Here is a 16,409-nt window from a genome sequence, read left to right as displayed (position 1 = left end):
GGTTAATGATTTGGCAAGGCTGGTTCAACACCCGTAAAACAATCAATGTGATTCATCATATCAGCAAGAGAAAAACCAAGAACCATATGATCCTCTCATTAGATGCAGAGAAAGCATTTGACAAAATACAGCATCCATTTCTGATCAAAACTCTTCAGAGTGTAGGGATAGAGGGAACATTCCTCAACATCTTAAAAACCATCTACGAAAAGCCCACAGCAAATATCATTCTCAATGGGGAAGCACTGGGAGCCTTTCCCCTAAGATCAGGAACAAGACAGGGATGTCCACTCTCACCACTGCTATTCAACATAGTACTGGAAGTCCTAGCCTCAGCAATCAGACAACAAAAAGACATTAAAGGCATTCAAATTGGCAAAGAAGAAGTCAAACTCTCCCTCTTCGCCAATGACATGATACTCTACATAGAAAACCCAAAAGTCTCCACCCCAAGATTGCTAGAACTCATACAGCAATTCAGTAGCGTGGCAGGATACAAAATCAATGCCCAGAAATCAGTGGCATTTCTATACACTAACAATGAGACTGAAGAAAGAGAAATTAAGGAGTCAATCCCATTTACAATTGCACCCAAAAGCATAAGATACCTAGGAATAAACCTCACCAAAGATGTAAAGGATCTATACCCTCAAAACTATAGAACACTTCTGAAAGAAATTGAGGAAGACACAAAGAGATGGAAAAATATTCCATGCTCATGGATTGGCAGAATTAATATTGTGAAAATGTCAATGTTACCCAGGGCAATATACACGTTTAATGCAATCCCTATCAAAATACCATGGACTTCCTTCAGAGAGTTAGAACAAATTATTTTAAGGCATTGTCCACACATAAAGCTGAGTCCCCATCTTCTGTTCTTTTGGTAGGCTAGGCCAGGGAAAGAAAAGTGTTCCTGCTTATAAATTTTTCACACAAAAGTATACTTCGGTTGACACGCTTTTCTTCAAAAGTTCAAGGAAAAAGTTAAAAATAGCAAGGAAAATATTATTAGATATTTTGGTGATTGGGCAGCAAGTTTATAGATAGCAGGAAGGAATGAAGTGAGGTACTTTGAAAAGAAGGAAGGCAGTCTGGAGAGCATGAGACTTCTGAGGGTAAGAAAACAGGAAGCCAGAGAAAGAGATTAAAGACAACCACAGTAGGAAAGTTGCAAGAAAGGATTCCTGGATTGTGTATTTGTTTCAGGCTAAGTCATTAGCTGGTACCAGTGTCAGGGATTCAGGTATAGCATGATGGTTATGACCAAGTCTTTGGAGTCAGGTAAACTTGAATTTGAATCCCTGATCCCTGATTGGGTGACTGTGCAAGTTACTTGACCTCTATAAACCATAATATCCTTGTCTGTAAGATGGAAGGAGTCATTACCTGGAGCAAATAGATTACCTAACACAGCTATGTAGAATGCTTGGGAAATGCCTGGCACAGAGTAAATGCTTGGTAAATTCATCAAGAATTAAAATTATAGAACCCTATAGCTGGAAGGTAGCTTGCTAAACCTCATCAATGCCAACTTGTACACACTAGGAAAGTGAAGGGCCAGAGTATTTAAGTTTCTTGCAAGAGGTAATACAGGCAGAAAAATGTCTCCCAAATCATATTTTGATAGTTGTTAGGACACTATGTTAGCTCAAGTTGCAATAAAGAAAAGTAACATAATTATTGTGCCTTAAACAACAGGAATTTATTTATCACCGTTCTCGAGGCTGGGAAATCCAAGAGCAAGGTGCTACAGCCAATTCCATTTTCCCAGGAGGGCCTGCTTCCCGGCTTATAGATGGATGCTGGATCCTTCTCACTGTGTCCTCACGTGGCAGAAAAAGCAGAGAGCTCCAGTCTCTTTTTTTTTTTTTTCTTTTAACAGCATTAATGCCATAAGTGGGCCCTGCTCTCGGGACTTCATCTAAACCTAATTACCCTCCAAAGGCCCCACTTCCAAATATCATCACATTGGGTGTTAGGGCTTCAACATATAAATGTGGGGGTGGAGGAGACACAAACACTCAGTCCATAACAAACACAGAATGTGATTCTTTGGAAAGAGCCTGGAGCAGTGGTTTAGGAACTCTGGTTCTTAGTCATAAGACCTTAGGCAAGTCCTTTAATCTTTCAGTTTTCTCACCTAATAAATTTGAGGGGTGGAAGATGTTATCTGGAAACGTTGTTCAGCCCCATGCTCAAGTAGTAGTATTCTCTGAGTATATGAGTAATGTACAGTGAGAGGTAATGTGGTTGATTAGGCTAAGAAGGACTGTTGGGAGTCCAGACTAGACTATTTGGGAGTCCAGGACAACAGAACGAGAGGAAACAGCAGAGCTAGGTGGCGTTTTCAGCAAAGAGCAGCAGGAGCACAAAAATTCCTAGGGATCTGGGAAAGCAGAAAACAATGTGAAAAAAAAGAAATGCAATTCAGGAGGGTCACACAGATAGCTTTCTTCCAAAGGGTGTTCACCTGTTTTGTTTTGTTTTAGAATTTAAAAAAAGCACATATGGAGTATAATGGTGGGGGCTGAGAAGGATCACTAAGAGTTATTCACAGCTTGGTGCTTGATTTAGAAGAGTGATTTGAATCAAATATCTTAAAAGCAGCAAGTGTATTTTGAAATCGGGAGGACAGAGTTGCTGCTTTTAAATCACATTATTCAGTATATTTAACATGTAAACATGAATGAATACATGTGAGTAGATCAACAAGATGAGTGGAAAGGGCTCTAATTCCTTATTATAGATTCGGGAATATCTTCAGGGGAATGCTCAGCATAGTTTTGGGTTGTGGGAAGTTTTTTTTGTTGTTGTTGTTTCTTTTTTTTCCCTTCATAGTTTCCAGCTGAGGCTGAGAGGGCATCATGGCTATACAACAGTAATCCTGATGACAAATGTTTACATAAACTGGATACCATCAATGGCTAATTTTCCTTCAGAAAAAAATACCATTTAATTTTACGATTAAACATGTGACTGGTCATATCTGTTAAAGATTTTATTTAGCTATGATGATAAACTATCAATTATAATAGTAAATGCGTACCTATGTATCCATATATATGCAGAATTAATAACCTATTGCTGAAAAAACAAGTTCGACTTCTTGAAAAGAATTCTGTGTGTAGCAATAATTGCCCACAAAGTCAAAATGGGCACTGTTTTTGTAGAAGTGGCAAGGGAATAAAGAAAAAAATCTCAGCCAACCCTCTTAAGAGTTTTGAGATAAAATCCCTTCAATTCTTATTCTCCATTTGAGGCTTTTTCTCTCATGCAGTGCGATCAGTGCATTTCCTGAAGCTGTCTTTTTATGCTGACAGATTTTTAATGATCTCACCTAGTTTTTTCTAGACTGGCTGATCTTGGTAGTCTCCAATGAAAGTTTTTATTATTCTTAAAATACTACCTTTGCTCTTTCATATTCCCTAATTAAAACAAGAGTAGAGTCTACAGTTTCCTGCTCACTTGTAGATCAAAAACTCCTACTAGTTTTGTCCATTTTAAAACTTCATTTTCTTCTCCAATTTGACAAACACCTCCTCCCTATTTTCTAGTACAGCCAAGTTTTAGTTTGGGAGCTTGCAGTGGGTAGAGAATATGATCTGATATTTCACTCCTCTCTCTTTTCTGGTTTTTACTTCTCCTGACTTGGGAGGATAGAGGGAAAAGAAAGAAATGTGACCTTCACACTTGGACAAATAATTGCAGTCCTCTGTCTGAGGTCTCTGATCTTCCATCAAGGCCCTGTGTTGTTTCACTGTGAAAACTGGCTACCTCATATGGGTGAATTCTTTGGGCAGTCTTACAGGAGCTTCCCATTAGATCTGGCCTTGGATCAACCCCTTTCTACATAAGGATTGGATCATATATAATTATCTTCAGCTATTTATTTGAACCTTGAAAAACTTGTACATCCTTGCTTTGCCAAACAGTTGAGGTGCAAGAGTATGGGCTGTTCCTTTCCTATCTTTTCTCTCCATCCTGCCCTAGTATTTTCTTCCTGTTCACATAAGAACAGGGGAAATCAACAAACCTTCTTTCAGAACAGAAATCTAACCTGGGAATGAGGCAACAGTTTCCAATTCTGGCACACAGCTAAATAAATGTCTCTTTGGGCTTTCCTCTTTGGACTTTGCAGAGAGAACTGGGCATAGAGGAACTAGTCTGTTCCTCACTAGACCAATGACCCATGACTCTTAAACATACTGATATGGGTACTTCCCTGTCCAAAGCCATTGGTCCCTTGCCTATTCAGCCATTCCAGCCTGCCAGATGTTAGGATTAAAGCAGAGCTCTTAGTTTACCAGAGCAGCTACATGTACTGCCTTCCTCACTGCCTGAAGCCATCAGGTCCTTTGTCTAGTTCTGTGTTATGTACATCCTAAAAACAAAATCTTGCTGTTGCCCCATCGCACTCATTAGTACAACACTTTTCCTCAGAAAGAATCTCCTACAAGATACTCAAACACTTGGCTAGACAAAGCAACAGATGGTACATGGGCCTATTCACACTTTTAAATGGGTCAAAAAGTATGTTAGTAGCAATAAAACAACAAAATGCCAGCAGTGTAACAGAATATACATGCCCAAATGAGCCTGTTCAAATCATTTTTAAAATCCTTTGGGGCTTTTTATGATCCATAAAAAAACTATTTTTATTATTTTATAGGTTTTTTTTTTTTTTAATCTGAAATAGTATGCTCAAATTGATCACTCATCTAATTCACCAGACTTGGCTACAGATGAATTTTGTTTATTTTCAGCAATTAGATATGCCCCCAAATATCCTCAGGGTTAACACGGTGGATGTTTAAAAATTATGCTGCATATTCTAAAGGCAATACAAATAAATAAATAAAAACAAAATGGGAAAAGAAAGAATATGAAAACTGGCATATTCATTAGTTTTTACTATAGCAACAAATAGCCCCAAAGTTTCAGTGGCTTACAACACAAATTTCTCACTCGTTCAATACATAAGCTGCAGACTTGCTCTAGTTCTGCTGGGCTCCACTGGACTCCTCACAGCAATACTTAGCTCTGCTTTACAATGTCCTGTTACTCTGCAACTGGAGGAACAGCCCCCAGAGGGGATATACTGTTTTCATGGCAGAAAGCAGAAGTACAAGCTGCCAAACCAATCCATAATAGCACATTTAAAATATCTGCATGCACAAGGGCATACATTACATCAGTCACATCCTATTGGCCAAAGCGAATCACATGACCAACCCTGACACTGGGTAGAGAAATAGACTCTGACTATGGGAAGGCACTGGAAGTCATAGAACAAAGACTCTAGATTATGTATAACCTCCTTCAGAGGTTCAGAGAAACCTATGCTTCAGAGAAAGCATAGAGTTGGAAACAATAATCGGATCTACCACAGCGAGTCAGCACAGTGGGGATATCATTAGGCTGAACGTACATTTCAAAGAGAACACTTTCGAGGTGGTAATAAATATTAGATATATAAATTATATTATGGTGATGCAATTATTCAGCTACATACTTTATGGGCCTCCTCTCATATATTTAAGTGTTCTAAAAATGTATATAATCTCTAGAGTATGAATGTCATTACTTTCTGAATTTATTTCCTTTTAACAGTTTTATATTTAAGAATTGTTACAAAATAGTGTATTGACAGATTTTGCAAAATAGCTAGTGATTGGAAATTACATTTCTGCAGACGTGGCCAATATAAAGCTCCTTGCATGCAAAATCCAATGTAAGTTTAGTGTTACATTTTGAAAAAAGCAAATTAGTATTCTAAGAATAAACTAGTCCTAGGAAATGATTATCTTTGCAAGGACTATAAAATGTATCAAGTTCCTGGGGCTCCTGGGTGGCTCAGTTGGTTAAGCATCTGACTCTTGATTTCAGCTCAGGTCATGATCTCAAGGTCATGAGATAAAATATACAAAGGCTCTGTGCTGAGCATGGAGCCTGCTTAAGATTCTCTATCTCCCTCTCCCTCTCTGCCCCTTCTCCCCACCCCACCCCACCCCTGTTGATGTGCTCTTTCTCTGTCTCTCTTAAAAAAAATGTAACAAGTTCCTCAGTCTGGGAAAATATTAAATAAATATCTAAAGAAACACTAAGAAGTGAAATAAAGTTGTAAAGTCTAAAAAGATACATGCTTTTTCTTTTTCTTCTTCTTCTTTTTTTTTTAAGTTTTTTTTATTTATTTATGATAGTCACACAGAGAGAGAGAGAGAGAGGCAGAGACACAGGCAGAGAGAGAAGCAGGCTCCATGCACCGGGAGCCCGACGTGGGATTCGATCCCGGGTCTCCAGGATCGCGCCCTGAGCCAAAGGCAAGCGCCAAACCGCTACGCCACCCAGGGATCCCTTTTTTTTTTTTTAAGCAGGCCCCAGGCTCAGCATGGAGCCCACAACCATGAGATCGAGACCTGGGCTGAGATCAAGAGTCACTCACTTAACCAACTGAGCCACCCAGGCATCCCAAATTCTTTTTACTTTTTAATCACACTATTAAAATCTTAAAATTAATAATTTTATATCAAGTATTGAATATCAGTCTATATATCCTAGAGTTATAAATACACTTGAAGAAGTGACATTCTAGAATCTTCCTGTGCTCACTAGAAACTGGTCTCCTGAGCCACACACCTTGTCTTGCTTGCTCAGCCAAATGGGAAGAGGAGGTTCTGGACTGACCTGAAGTCACTCATCTTCATTGTGTAACTCAGTTCTCTTCTGCTCTAAGATGTTGTTTCCCCTTTTCACTCACAGGATATAACTCAAGTGGGTCAAAATTTAAGAGAGCTCCTAAGATGGGGAGTACCCTGCTATTAGAACTACAATTAGACCCTCACTGAAGAGAGTTAGGAGGCGAGGAGGGCAGAGATCGTGTGATGATTCTATTCTGTCCTAATGGTAGCCTGAGAAGTGAGAACTATGTCTCCTGTGGCTCAAGCAAGTTATTCCCTGTAGAATTAGAAGCAGCCACGTGCATGGAGAAACAGAGACAAGCTCAATAATCAAGGAAAATCTCCCTATCATGCTAGCTGGGGTTTCTATCTTAAAAAACAGCTAGTTTCTCTGAGTCTTCCACGATCCCCTTAATTTAGTCAAATACCTTCATAACATCTTACAAGCATGCTATTACCTGGGTTTCCTCCTCATTCTTGCTTCTGCCTCTCATCCTTAACACTGTCAAAACCTTTAATCAGCTAGACTTTATGCATTTATCCTCATTTTAACGTTGTCATTACTTACAGTCCATAAGATGTGTACAAAATCATATCAAATTGAATTATATCCCTGGATCTCAGATATTAGGATAAACAAGTCTCTGGCATTTTAAGATTTACCTCATAGTTTATATGCAGTCACATTGTATGCACCTTAAAAGTCTGATCTTTCACAACTAAATCTTCATATTTCTCAGTCCCTTGACTTTAAAAATTAAAAAAAAAATGGCATAAACAATAGTGCTGCTCTTAGGTGACAGTGTTTTTTGAAAAAGTTTCTGCTGGGACGCCTGGGTGGCTTAGTGGTTGAGCGTATGCCTTCGGCTCAGGGCGTGATCCTGGAGTTCCGGGAAGGAGTTCCGCATCAGGCTTCCTGCAAGGAGCCTGCTTTTCCCTCTGCCTATCTCTGCCTCTTTCTCTGTGTCGCTCATGAATAAATAAATAAAGTCTTTAAAAAAAAAAAAAAAAAGAAAGAAAGAAAAGAATAGAAAAAGGTTTCTGTAATGTTCCAGAGAGTGGCCAGCTCTTTGCTAATCTTAAAATAGAGGCAATGGATACAAAATACTCAATGAGGGGCTTACTGCTTCCTTATGTAGAAGTCATCAATGCAAAACTGTCCAACCCTCTACCTCAAGCTGTATAGTCCAACTTTCTCTGCAGTTGTTTAAAATGAAGGACATGTTAATTTTTCTTAACTATATCTAAGGACACAGGAATGGTTATTTGACCTCTCATGGTCATCTCCTACACTCTACCACTCCATGATTTCAGTTTTGCAATGTGTAAAGACAAACTCTTCATGAGGCAAAAAACTGTTGAGCTTGAACCAGATCTCACCAGGAGAACATATGATCTTAGCGGAGATGCAGGGTTGGAATGAGGCATATTCTACAAGGAAAATAATGACAGTGGAATACACTGAATTTTCATTCTTTGCTTTTATAATTTTTTTAAAACACAGTCATATTCTTTCTGCAAATCTTCCCTGCTCTGTTTTATTTTGAGCAAGGAATAAAATTTGAGTTTTTTCTCCTTAAAAAAATCAAATACATTTCTAACAAAAAAATTAAGAGTAGTATGAATACAAATTATATAATTCAGACAGTTCCCATGAGCCCTACAATATCTAAACGTATCTTTAAAAAAGATTATTTTAGTGTAAAAAGTTGACTTCATCTATACAAAATAACTTTTCCTTTTATCATGTATATAGCAGGAGGTTATAGAATTATATTTATGTACAAGAACTGGTTAAAAATATTTTTAAAACAAGTGACTCAATATTTAAAGTGTATGAAAATGCTGGCAAACATCAATAGAGATATAGAAATACACTACCCATCAAGTACCTATCTCACTGAAACCCCAGTACACTCTCAAATGGTATATTACCAAAGTCCTCAAAATACTGAGAGAATCTGAGAGATATACAATTTTATATTAAATGTCTTAAAGTTTTACATGTGAATGCCTGCATTTGCGACCTTCCAGTTCATACTCACACAACATTCATTTTCTCAGAGCTTCCAAATAATGACAGATTTCACTTACTACATCTGATATTTCAAAATATCACCATAGGGGTACATATAAAAAATTTCATTATTATCTACTATTTTTCTTACATTGAAAATAAGCAGGTGTCAATGGATTATATTTTTTCATCAATACATCTTTAACCCTCTGAGGGTTTTTTTTTTAGTGCTTTCCAGAGGTAGGTAAGAACTGTTACTCAACTTAAAAGCAAAAGAGGTGCTAGAATTTAAGTTGGCTTCATAACAATGACAAGAGAGCAAGCCCTCACCTAAAAAAAAAAGTCTCAATTTTTTTAACTTTTTTAACTTAATTTTTTTAAATATGTAGAAACAAAAAGCATAGAACAAATGAAATAATATGTTATAGTCTCTGTACCATAATACATATTAGGCAGAGGTGCAAAATTAAGAATTCAGAATGAAATTCATCTATATATTTTTCAACTGCTTTGCATTTAATCTTTTCTTTTTTAGTATTTCATTTTCACAATAACTTTCTCCTAGTTTCTTGAATGGCAATTTTACAGAGAAGGACAAGACTGGAGACCAGTTAAGAGTAAAAGAACCAATCAAAGAGAGGTTAACATTCAAAAGAATTAGTTTTTTTAATTCTTTTTCAGTGGTTTGGGACATAATAGAAAACGTTTGAGCATATTGGAATTCGTTTCAAGGCAGTAGAAGTTGTCACATGACAAGCAGTAAAAAAATATTTGTTACTGCTCCATTATCTAGCAGAGTATTCTTATTTCTTTGTGTGCTATGCTTCCCCTGTTCATTACATGAGCAGACTACCAGGCAGTGACAGAAGTTGGCTGGGGGAGGCCGCAAAATACAGAGGGACTAATTAATGTTGGTTGACTAGTAGGTACATGGTGCTAAGGCCTTTCAAATGCATCAGCTCAATCTGTGTTCTGTACAGCTCTACAGAATCAGTTTATTACTTTATTTTATAGATAAATAAAATCTCAGCCTAGTTAAAGAACTTGCCTAAATTACTTATAAGTTGTAGGGCTGAGATTTGAATCCAGAAATGTCTGAAAACAAAACCATTCTCTTGCCTTTACAACATCTACCTCCAAGTAATCAAAGGAAGTTACTGTAAGAAAGAGAAATATGTAGTATGTGACAGTGTGGGAGCCTTTTGAAGAAAAGTAGAAAAAGGTAGGGTTGATGGTTGATGATAATGTGGTCATTTATAAATACTATTTCTAAAATTCTTTGTCCTTATTTTAATAAGAAGTCAAAATATGTTAAGTATTTGTTATAGATAGAATTAAGAAGCCTGAAAAAAGAAAAAGTGTATTGTGAATTGAAATGAGAAAAGGCAGGTCTCTTATTGATTCTTCACTCTAGGAATCTCATTAGCTATCAGATGGAATTTGATGACTGCCAATGAACAAACAACATTTTCCCTGATTCAAGGCTGTTAAACTGCCCAAAGCCACCAAATACAGATTAGTCTGAAATGCACTGATTGTTCCTGCTGGAGGTGGTTAAAAAATCAGCTATAGATACAAGAATTCTTGTTCTCTCTTCCCTTCAGGCTGCTAAAGGATGCACAGAATGAAACTTACTTTAAAAGCTGGTATCAGAAGCTGTTGGCAGCTCTTCAATTCTGTTCAGGAAAAGCCTTGAGTGATGAGTTTTCCAAGGAGAAGAAACTTATTAAAATTCTGGGAGACATAGGGGAAAAAGTCAAGTCTGCCAGTGACCCTCAAAGACAGGTTTGTTGAAAAATTAATCTTCCTGTAGTGTTTTCTTTAATCTTTTGTTCAATTGTTTCAATTTCATAGCTTAGAAAGCAAATTCCTTGCCTATACTTAGTATAAGACACCCAAATTATTACTTTAATCAAGATTTTTTTCAATTTACAGTCTCAAAGTTAATGATAATGTCTACTAAGAGAACATGTTTTTTTAAAGGTTTTATTTATTTGAGAGAGAGAGAGAAAGAAAGCATGAGTGAATGATGAGAGGAATGAGAGGGGGAGAGAGAGAATCTCCAGCAGAGTCTGCACTGAGTGCAGAGCCCAGTGCAGGGCTCACTCACAACCCTGAAATCATAACCTGAGCCAATACCAAGACTTGGATGCTTAACTGATTGAGCCACCCCCAGGCACTCCAATATGGTTTTTTGATTTAAGTAGCCTTGCAGCATAAGGAGGGTACCTGACAAAAAGAAATCAACTTAAAGGCAGTTTAGCTAAAAAGACCAGATGAAGTAATTTCCTCAAAATGGCAGCACAATTCAGGATAGTAGAAGTCCAAAGGGGACTTTTTAGGGCACCTTTGTCCAGGGTATAAAATCTAGGTCTAGATTTTTCTAACACTGCACTAATCGAAATCACATTTTATTTATTTATTTTTTTAAATTGCATTTATTTCTTCATGAGAGACACAGAGAGAGAGGCAGAGACATAGGCAGAGGGAGAAGCAGGCTCCCCATGAGGAACCTGATGCAGAATTCAATCCCAGGACCACGGGCCCACACCCGGAGCCAAAGGCAGATGCTCAACCACTGAGCCCCCCAGGTGCCCCTCAAAATCATATTTTAAACACTTTTTTGGCATAACAAATAAAATTAATTAAATCAATGGTGGTATGGATAGTAAAACTTTTATACTAAGTTCCATGAATGATAGTCAAAATATTGTGCCTTTTTCATCACTGATTATAATAATGGACTTAGCTCTTCTTGTTCTTGATCTGATTAAAGTATTTTTGCTCTTTTTAATTATATGCATCACTAATTGCCCTCACTGACATAGAGCATTGAGTAGGTTCTCTTATGTTCAACATTCTGGATGCAGGGTGACAGTGGTTATCCACCCATTGTATTAATGACATTGTTCAGTCATTAAGTACTTACAGAGCAGGAGTTATGGATAGAAAAATGACTGAAACTTGAATTTTGTCCTCAAAGGGCACACACAGCTTCTCTCAGTGCACTCTCTAAAATCAAAAAGAATTTTCAACAATAATATAAAAACATTGACAGGCAAAATGTTCCAGAATTCTTTCCCACCCCAATACTTTTCTTGCTGGAAGTCACTCATTTGATTTAGAAATGCCAGAAGCTCTGGCACTTCACCTCTATAGGAATAAATAAAAAATAAGAGGCATAACCATGGGATTTATTCTTAAATGGGAAACATATATAAACTCTAAATTGACAGAAAAACTTAAGATAAAGAACATGATGAGCAATGCAAAAAAAAATTCTATAATTTCTTCATATTACTGCAGACTTACTAATTATTATCTGGTGATAGACAAAAAGTTGAAAGTAAGTAAAATAAACTGGTTTAAAATTTATAAAATTTGGGACGCCTGGGTGGCTCCCAAATTTGGGAGGTTGGCTGGTGGGTTGGCTCAGCAGTTGAACATCTGCCTTTGGCTCAGGGAGTGGTTCCTGGAGTTCCAGGATCGAGTCCCACATCAGGCTCCCTGCATGGAGCCTGCTTCTCCCTCTGCCTGTGTCTCTGCCTCTCTCTCTCTTTGTGTCTCTCATGAATAAATAAAATTTTTTAAAAAATGAAATAAAATTTACAAAATTAGTGTATGAGAGTAGTCTTTGTTTCTTACATTTTAAGATTCCACACATATTTGAGATGCATACTACAGTTAAATAAATCTGATGCCTTTTTTGACCATTTGCATTAAATTCCAAAGTGATATGACATTATTCTCTCAAATTACTTTGCTCACCTACACTGATTTTGTGATAACATTTCTTAACATAAAAATAAGAAAATAAAAATAAAGAGATGGAAGAAGCATTTATAATTTTGCACAATTCAAGTTATTGTTAGCTATTTTTTTAGCTCTTTTTTTAAAAAGTACTAATTAGTATTGTATGGAAGTGTCGAATCACTATATTGTGCACCTGAAACTGATATTACACTGTATGTTAATTAACTGGAATTTAAATAAAAGCTGTGAAAAACCTCTTTAATAGATAATTCATAATTCTGCAAACCTACTTATAAATTTATGTCTGCTTATTCTGATAAAGGCTAGACTTTTAATATATTAAAATTGTCTCCTCTATTAGTTTTCCTCAGATTCCTAGAGGTTATTTCTTTACAGGTTGTTTTTCTCTGCTGTTTACTATTAAAGCATGTCATCTCATTGAAAATAAAATAAAATTAAATTAAATTAAATTTTTTAAAAGTACTAATTAACTCTGTAAAGAAGATATTTTAGTTAAAGAAAGTAGAGATTCCCCTCCATGATATTCCTTAGGGAAATCCAGGTGTAGATAGGACAAAGGAGGACATACAGAAAGAGTGCCATGGTGGAATCTGCCTCATTTTTCCACCTTGCTCTTCTGGATTCTGAAAGCAGTATTTTCTATTATTTGCCAATGACCCAGGAGTAAAAGCCAAGAAACTCTTGGGAGTTAATTAAACATTAGTAATCTGATACCTTCATTTTTAGAATTGGACTTAAAGAGTTTTTGAAAATGGGCTAAAAGGAGTTTTTTTATATTTTGGATTATTGTTCCTCCCCCTTTTGTATCAGAAATATACTCATTGGCATTTAGTGAACCATTTGTTCAAACATGTTACTATTACTATTATCAATTGTCTGCAATTGTCATTTTTTTGCCATTATTGCCCTTAATCCATGTGAATTTTTTTTCTAAAATGTAAATCACTATTAAGTATGAATCTTGAGAGTTACAAATTAAAATTCCAGGAAATTTTCAGAAATGGATCGTGTTAATAATTACTTAAAGCAGGTATTGCAAGATGGCAGGCCACAGGTCAAATCTAACCCATTGTGTTTGTTTGAACAGAATAGTTCCTTGTTAGGATGCTTGGGTGGCTCAGCAGTTGAGCATCTGCCTTTGGCTCAGGGCGTGATCGTGGGATCCAAGATTGAGTCCCGCATCGGGCTCCCTGTGGGGAGCCTGCTTCTCGGAACTCTGCCTATTTCTCTGTGTCTCTCATGAATAAACAAAGAAATCTTTAAAAAATAAAATAGTTCTTTGTTTTGGTTTTGTTTTTAATTGAAATTAAAATCCTGTAGAAAAGGCATGAACTCTTTAGTTCCCCATTTCCCTCAACACTCCATATTGTCTTTAGCCTGCTGCCTCCTAATATGTGTCTACAACACCTACCTGACCCCAAAGCTTACAAGTGTGCAACCCCTGAATTAAAGAGTTTATTTAATCAATAGAAGAAAATTATAACTTGAAAGAAAAGCAAGTTCTTTACAGTTTCTAAAATGCTTTTCAAATGATTTTTACACAGGAGGTACTGAAGAAAGAGATTGGCAGACTAGAAGAATTCTTTCAGTGTATAAAGACTTGTCACCTTCCTCTGAACCCTGCCCTGTGTATAAAGGGTATTGATCGTGATGTAAGTCAGTTTATTCAGTAGATAAATTGAGTATTTTTGTTTCGTATTGTTTAGTTCACTGTATGTTTTTGAAATGGCAAAAACGATTTATGAATTGTCATTGCAAGTATTTAAAAAAAAGTAATTGAATTCAATCCAAACTATGTGCCACATTTGATGCACTGTGTAAGGCTGAGATTGTATTGGCCTCATCACATGATTTGTTGATTTAGAAATAAACTATCAGTTCAGTAAAAATAAATTAAAAAAAGATATTTCTCACTAAATTGATTTCTCAATTTATTCAAAATGGTTGATTTGGTGACCTTATGCAGGCTTGGCTTTAATTTCATGCTATTTAGATTATGTGCATACCCATGCCTAGTACACTATTATTAGCTACAACACCTCAGTTTTATTTAATTTAAAATTCACTGAAACTCATGTGTCAGTGTACCATATATTTTGTGATTTTACTTATGCCTGGAGTGACCTTCCTGCCATCAGAAACAATTTCTTTCTCTTTTATGCCTCTACAAGTCACACTTCTCTAACTTAGAATTATTCTTTCTCCTTTTATCTCCATTAACTTGATTAGCCTCCTTCTCAAAAGCCTAAGAGTAGAAAACACTAATAGAGGTAGGATCAATAAGTGAGACTTAGAAGAAAAGAGGTTAAATTATCATGCATGAACAATAAATGTTACTTGACTGAAGTCATAATACAATAAAGAAAACAAATCCAATGATTAGGAGAAAAATCAGACCATTATTAGTATGAAATTTAAAACTTCTGTTAAAAAGTTGGCACTGTTACCTTTACAACTTTGCTGTTTCACAGGAGCCTTAGAACCCTTCCTAATATGCTACATAGCATATTTTTTAAAATAACAAAATAAGGCATCAAATTCCATAAACTGAGATATGTCTATTTGGGTGAAAATCTGAATCGTTGCTACTTTTTAAAAATTTGTAACTTCTTAATCATCGGCGATATCCACTGATTAATGCTGAAAATACAGGGAAATGCAGCATTTCAAGACACGGTATCTGAAAGTAGAAAGAACAGTATGAATCATTGAATCCAGATGTTGATTTTTTGTTTCTGCTTTCTTGGTTTATTGTTGTTTAAGGAGTAGAACAATTTTCTTAGTTAAATTTCCATATGAGTCTTGGTTTTCTGTTTGTTTTTAAATTTTTAATTATTTATTTATTCATGATAGACACAGAGAGAAAGCCAGAGACACAGGCAGAGGGAGAAGCAGGCTCCATGTAGAGAGCCCAATACAGACACAGACATAGGGAGAAGGAGGCTCCATGCACAGAGCCCAATACTCGATCCCGGACCCCGGGATCATGCTCTGAGCCAAAGGCAGACACTCAACTGCTGAAACACCCAGGCATCCCCAGTCTTATTTTTTTGTGGGCCTTGGTGATATGGGATATCAGTTCTAAATGGTGACTGCTGTGGGTGTCGATGTGAGATGGTCAGGCTAAGGGTCATCAGCCCAGGAGTTACCACCCCTAGCACTCTAGCTGGGACCACACTGCTTTCCTATACCTACCTGCAGACAGTAGTACTTTCCCTGAGTCTGGAAAGTATGCCAAGTAAGCTGCCCCTTGCTCCATTTGCTCTGGTCAGCTGTGCCTGGCACAATGCTGGGCACCTGTGCATAGAGCAATAAACAGGGCAGATGCAGCCAGGTGACACTCTCCCTTGGGGAACATATTAGTCCATCCTACAGTCCTGCCAAACAAGGAGGTCTGAAGGAAAACACATCACATCTGAAGATGTGGTAAATGTGGCAAATTTTCAATCAGAGCCTGCATCAGAGGATCCATACCGGAAAAGAACCTCTAAGAGTGTAATGAGTATGATAAGACATTTAGAGAGACCTCTCAGCTAATGGTTCATTTGAGAATCTACTAAGGAGGGAAGCCCTATGAATGCAGCAAGCATGGGAAGAGCTGTCATCACTACTCCCACTTATTCAATATCAGAGATTCCATAATTAGGAAAAACCTTACAAATGTGCTTTATGCGTAAAAACCTTCACTCAGAGTTCCCTACTCATTGACCTTCAAATAACTCATCCTGGGGAGACCTAAATTTCATAAGTGTAGGAGGCCTGCATTCAGAGTAAAATCCTTTTCTAACACCAAGTATGTCACGCTAGTGAGAAACATTACAGTTGAATGAGTGTGAGCAAGCTCTCTGTTCCAATAAAAAGCATTTTGGTCATCAGAGAATCCATACTGCAGAGAAGCCCTGCAAGTATAATGAGCATAGTAAGGCCTGTCAGAATAA

General features: G+C 36.9%; 1 protein-coding gene across 8 annotated transcripts in view; it reads left to right on the top strand.

The window, feature by feature from the left end:
- Positions 1 to 16,409, top strand: part of PIK3C2G (phosphatidylinositol-4-phosphate 3-kinase catalytic subunit type 2 gamma) — a 364,988-nt gene that overhangs the window by 208,079 nt on the left and 140,500 nt on the right. For all 8 annotated transcript variants that reach the window (XR_013364236.1, XR_013364235.1, XM_077870889.1 and 5 more), the window contains 2 exons: positions 10,302 to 10,482; positions 14,016 to 14,123. Coding sequence is in view for 6 of the 8 variants with exons in the window: in XM_077870889.1 (XP_077727015.1) it covers positions 10,302 to 10,482; positions 14,016 to 14,123 (289 nt within the window). In the remaining 2 variants the exon portion in view is untranslated. The remainder of the gene's footprint in view (positions 1 to 10,301; positions 10,483 to 14,015; positions 14,124 to 16,409) is intronic.

The sequence above is a fragment of the Canis aureus genome, chromosome 25 (genome assembly GCF_053574225.1).
Source record: "Canis aureus isolate CA01 chromosome 25, VMU_Caureus_v.1.0, whole genome shotgun sequence".
NCBI classification, from domain to species: Eukaryota; Metazoa; Chordata; class Mammalia; order Carnivora; family Canidae; genus Canis; species Canis aureus.
The sequence above is the reverse complement of the archived record's forward strand: the minus strand, read 5'-3'. Positions and strand labels throughout refer to the sequence as shown.